This window comes from Myotis brandtii, unplaced genomic scaffold (assembly GCF_000412655.1).
Source record: "Myotis brandtii unplaced genomic scaffold, ASM41265v1 scaffold8, whole genome shotgun sequence".
Lineage (NCBI taxonomy): Eukaryota > Metazoa > Chordata > Mammalia > Chiroptera > Vespertilionidae > Myotis > Myotis brandtii.
Genome location: NW_005371219.1, coordinates 10361375 through 10366435, shown reverse-complemented (window position 1 = coordinate 10366435; position 5061 = coordinate 10361375). Strand labels below are relative to the sequence as shown.

The following is a 5061-nucleotide window of genomic DNA, read 5'->3' as shown; positions in this document are numbered from 1 at the left end:
CAGAGATCCAGAACAAAATCTGGTTGGTTACATATTCCTTGGGAAAACCTGGCCTGCATTTCCTGTTATGTGGAGACTTGTATCCAATTCTTAGCTGGAAGAGTCTAAAGAATAGAAAAAGTCTGTGTGAGTGATCCATCAGTTGCAAATGTTGGCTGGGATGGCAAGAAACCAGCCAGAGGAACATCTGCTCTAGGAATGGTAATGTTGGAGGTCCTCTGGGGAGGTGGGGAGTGGTCTCATCAAGAACCCACAAAGGCACTTGCATCAGTCATGAACAACAGAACAACACAGAACCGACCCAGTAGGGGAGCTAGCACCTCTGAGGCACCGCTTGGGCTAAAAAGTGAAAGTAATGTCTACCATTACTTCTCTTCATACAGGAATGTGGAGGTGGGCACAGGAATAGTTCTGCAGAAAAGCTTCATGTTTCCACCATTTTACTTGTTAGAAACCATAGCTAAAGCCTCAGGAAGATGATCCCCAACTCATTCCTGCCTTCCCAATCTCCTGGTGAATGAATCCAATTGACAGAAACAAATTCACATCTAGATACTTAGCTGCAAGGGAGTCTGAGTTGCATAGTTTTCATATGTCCAACCCTTTCTACTAGAAGCAATGTAGGAAGTTGAGTGAGCCTGACCAGAGTACTCAACTCAGAACCCTAGAAGAGCCTAGAGAGCTAGAACATTGCTGGGAGTAGTGGAAAGGGGAAGAAACAGTAAAGAGGCCATGTCTATTTTTTTGCACTGCAGGTTTCTGAGATTGGGCTGAGCCTGCATGATGTGGAAGGGGAAAAGCTTTGAATTGATATGAAATCAGAGTTTTGATATGAGGCAAAGTTGAATTTTTTAATTGGGGAAATTATGACTGGTCATTAATATCAGAAGGTCTAAGTGATATTTAAGATGCTCACCAACTAGGATAGCATGGACATTGACCAACCAGAATGCACAGTAGCCATAAGTAATTGGGATTCTCCCTGTCGCTATATTTTTTCTGTACTACTAGATCCCAGTGATTTTTAGATGCTCATGAATAATGGGTCACATTGCAAAACCAGTGTATACTGTAGCATCATTGGTCCAAATTGATTCTATTCTCTGACTAAAGTGGTACATCTACTATCTATATTGTGGGGGTCTATGTACAGACAGAATGTCATGATGACTGTCTACTTACTGATGTTTTCTAAGCATTGTGATTACAGGGTAAGAAGAGAAGGTGACAACATTCATTTGTAAGGACTGCTAAAAGCACCTGGTATTGATGTAGATTTCAAATAAATCTTCCAAAATTAGCTTTCAGAAAAGTTTTAAAAATAATTCTGTTTACTTTGTCCTCCTTCTGTATATATAGCCTTATCCCCACCAAAGAACGTTTCTGCTCATTGTAAAAGTGCAGCCTATGGGGTTTTTTTTTTGCTTCTTATTTTGTCTCAAGCTGTTCTCTGTTTTGAATCACAAAACCAAAGACTTGGTTGCTTCTTCTGTGATGATGTTGGCTGTCTTCCAAATTCTGACCCCACTTTTTTAGTTTCTTTATTTTATTAAGCAGAATGGGTATACTAGCAAGCATTTCCTATCAGGAAGAATATCCTAAAATAAATAAATGGGAACAAGCACAACATTCAGAAAGGCAAATGAGAGAATAACCAAAATTTATCTGCAAACTGATTCAAATTAAATTATGATTTTAGTACAGAGGTTACTTAAAGAAAGAAAAAAATCCATTCTCTTTCTTACTTCAGTATAAACCTGGGTTTTTCCAGATTTAGACTGAACCTAAACATGTGCTTGCCTTCAGAAAACAGTGCCTGTGGTGGCCTCCAACACCATAGTCATATGCACTAGCTCATGTATAATTATGCCCCATCACAGGGTTTATTAGGCCTTGATTCTTGCCTTGGGCTTATCACCAGAATAACTGAGCTTCCATTGTTCCATTTCTTTCTGGGTAGAAATAAAAGACTCAGGTGTGCAGGCCAAGAAAGAGCTTTCCCTCTCAGAAAGAATGAGGTTCTTGCCTGAAGCAGGATGCTTGCCGAGTGCCCTATAAAACTTCTCTTTCTGTTCCCAAATAGGCTTCACATGCCAGTGAGGATGGAAGTGGAGCACTGTCACAATTAAAGACAGTTTTGCCTTTCAACACAACAGATGAAGAGCTGACTCATCCCGGACACACTAACCAGTCTCTCTCTCCCGTTTTCTTTCCCTCCCCCTAGAAAACGTGACTCTTGAGATGGATTTTTCTGTGGTGAGAGTTAACAAAATGGTACCCAGGATGTACAACTCATCAGGGCTTCTCTGGTCCCCCCAGATAGATAGGTGGGTGAGAGATAAGAAATGAGAACTCTAAAGGGACGAAAGCAGCAAAAAAAAACTGGATGGAATTGGGATGACTCCAACAGCTCAAGGCCACAGCGCTATGACAGTTAGATTTATGGCCCATGATGCCACTCTGGGAAATGTGCAGTCCGTGTTGCCCAGACGCTGAGGTCTCCCGGGGTGATGCCCAGAAACCGGGCCTTTAGTGCGTGCCGTGTCGTTTGTGAGAGCTCTGCCCACAAAGCCATCAGATGGTAACAATTTTCAGTCACTTCCAACATGAGATGAGTTTGAACTTTAATATGCAACCTAATTATGACTGCAAACACTTTGTTAAGCAAACAAACTTCAAACCCCTTTTTCAAAAACAACTCTGCTCTGGTCATTTCACATTGTACAAAGGCTTTAAAAATAAAACTGTGTGGGGAACTAGGGAATCCAGGGATAAAAAAGACTGAACAAAATTAAATGGCTTTAATGTAATCACCACTGGAGTATAGAGTACTTGACTGTTTTCTTTCAAATTGAAATGTAGAAAATGTAGCATCCTCTGTTCTATTGCCACTTTTTCACCATTCAACTTCTATCCCAGAATATTACAAATAATATATATTTTTTTAAACCGTGCTCTCCTTTTAATTCGTGTTTCCTTCTTGGTCGCTACTTTGGTAACAAGTAGGTCCCCACCTCTCAAGAATATTGCATCTGAACAGGCTGAGCCAGAGGCAGCGTGAACACAGGCCCCAACCAGGGCTTCTGGAATAACAAGAACAGCAAAACCAGCTTCTTCTTTTTAGAAAGTGTCTGTGAGTCGGAGGGTCCAAAGCTCCACTCTCTAGAAAGAAAACCTGGGGCTCAATATAAAAATGGAAACCAAAATGTATCAGAAATGAAGCCTAGTACCTCATACACTCAAGGTCAAGATGGTTTCTGAGAAATAAGTATCTGATTATCTGGCCTCTTGAATTAGGAATGGCCCCATTCCAGCATTTTTAATGGAAGATGTTTTTGTTTCTATTTCATTTCCCAAACGGGTATAAAATCTACTAAAAGGGAGATAATGAATCAGAATAAATCAGCTCACTCACAAGAGACACTCCTAGATAATGATTTTCAGTTGCTGAGAGTATTCAGCACATTATTTCAAAGTGGCAAACTTAGAGGTAATCTCAGAGGAGAATTCGAAAACAGTAGCCACAGTCACTGGTAGAGGAGTTATGTGAGATACAAACATATAACCCCATGTTTTTCAGTGTATATGTCAAGGGGCCAAACCCCCTGATCATCAAAATAAGTTATTTTGTACATTACAGTGCACAGAACAATAGAGGGAAAGACTTTCTTGGAGAGTGACCGAAAGGCATTTGCAAAAGGTTCATATCACTCTGAGTGGAAGGCCTGGAGCCAGTGCTGCAGCATGGCCTTCATTAGCTTGACCCCTTCTCTTCTTTGGTTGCAGTGGCCTCAGCGGGAGCTGCCTTTTCTAAACGTTCTGCTGGCTTCTTCTCTTCCTCCTCCTCCTCCTCCTCATCTTGGGGATAGAGGTCTGGGTACTTCTGCATGCATTCCTGCATGGCCCGGAACTGGTCTACACAGTCTGATCCCTTGAGATCCTCCGTGCTATAGTGGAAGCAGGAACAGGCTGACTTGAACTGTTCCCCACAGGGGCCACTAGCCATTCCCCCAAGGCATGGGCAGTGCCAGTTAATGTCTCCATTTGGCAGGATCAACCTGTGCTCCTCATATGGATCATTGGGATCGTCAGCCACCAGCTCTGCATTGCTTGGAGTTTCATGGTCTTCTTTGGTCACAAATATAATTCGATCCTTCCCTTCCTGCCGGCAGTAGGCCATGGCTGCAGCCCAGCGCTCAGACCTCGCGGCGGTAGCAGCGGTAGCGGGCTACAAATAATATTTTTAAATAAGATGGAGAAGCAGACATTTTTATTTGTTCCCACATTTTCCTTTGCTTACTAACCTCCTCTTTTCTGTTTCTGAAATATCCAAGTCATTTGAGGTTTCTTCTCACCGCTGCCTTCCCTTCCACTTTTTGGATTTTCTCAGTTACTTTTCTTATCCCCATTTCTTAGTCATTTTTCAAGAACTAAGATCATTGCATAGCAAATGGAAATCAATGGATATCCCTTTTCATGACAAAACCAGGGAACTGGCCAGACTTTCAGTGAGGGGATGGTGGACCCCGAGATAAGTCACCCGAGGAGACTGCCACCTCTGCATCTCTAGACTCCATAGACATCTGTGTTCCTGCCTGTTGTGACCTCCCTGCTGTCTCCTCAATCTACCTGTAGTCTTTGACAAACTTCTTGAGTGCTGTTGTTGTTTTCATTTTACTTCAGAGAGAGGTCAGAGCACAGACAATAGATCTCTGATTTCTACCTATGTCATTCAATAAATTTAAGAAGGAAAAGGTACCGTAGGCATGTTCTCCAGATCTCTAAAACATTGAGCTCTCCTTATAAAAGGAAAAAGTTATTAAGAACAATGAACTTCAGAAGAAACCCTAACACTGCTCCCATTTGAGAATCCTCTAATGTAACATCTAAAATCAAGTTCTGTTGACCTCCATCTCTCCCTGGTTTTCATTTCCAAAAAAGAAAATGTTTCACCTCTTTGTGAAAGTGGGAAAAGTTTGAAGCCAAAATATTGTCAATAATCCAGCCCATGAGAAGGCCAGTCTCTCCTAGGAAAGTCTGTCTGTTCCTGGTGTGTGTGTC

At 41.9% G+C, this 5061-nt stretch overlaps 1 protein-coding gene across 1 annotated transcript; it reads right to left on the bottom strand.

Moving 5' to 3' along the window:
- Positions 1–2946: 2946 nt before the first annotated feature.
- On the bottom strand, positions 2947–4222 carry LOC102260593 (mitochondrial intermembrane space import and assembly protein 40). Its single transcript, XM_005883795.2, has one exon. The coding sequence runs from the start codon at positions 4178–4180 to the stop codon at positions 3755–3757; it is 426 nt and encodes a 141-aa protein (XP_005883857.1). The 5' UTR covers positions 4181–4222; the 3' UTR covers positions 2947–3754.
- Between the last annotated feature and the right edge of the window lie 839 nt (positions 4223–5061).

Bases quoted from the DNA above. Each gene is read 5' to 3' on its own strand.
- LOC102260593 (XM_005883795.2), bottom strand. From the start codon at position 4,180: ATGGCCTACTGCCGGCAGGAAGGGAAGGATCGAATTATATTTGTGACC.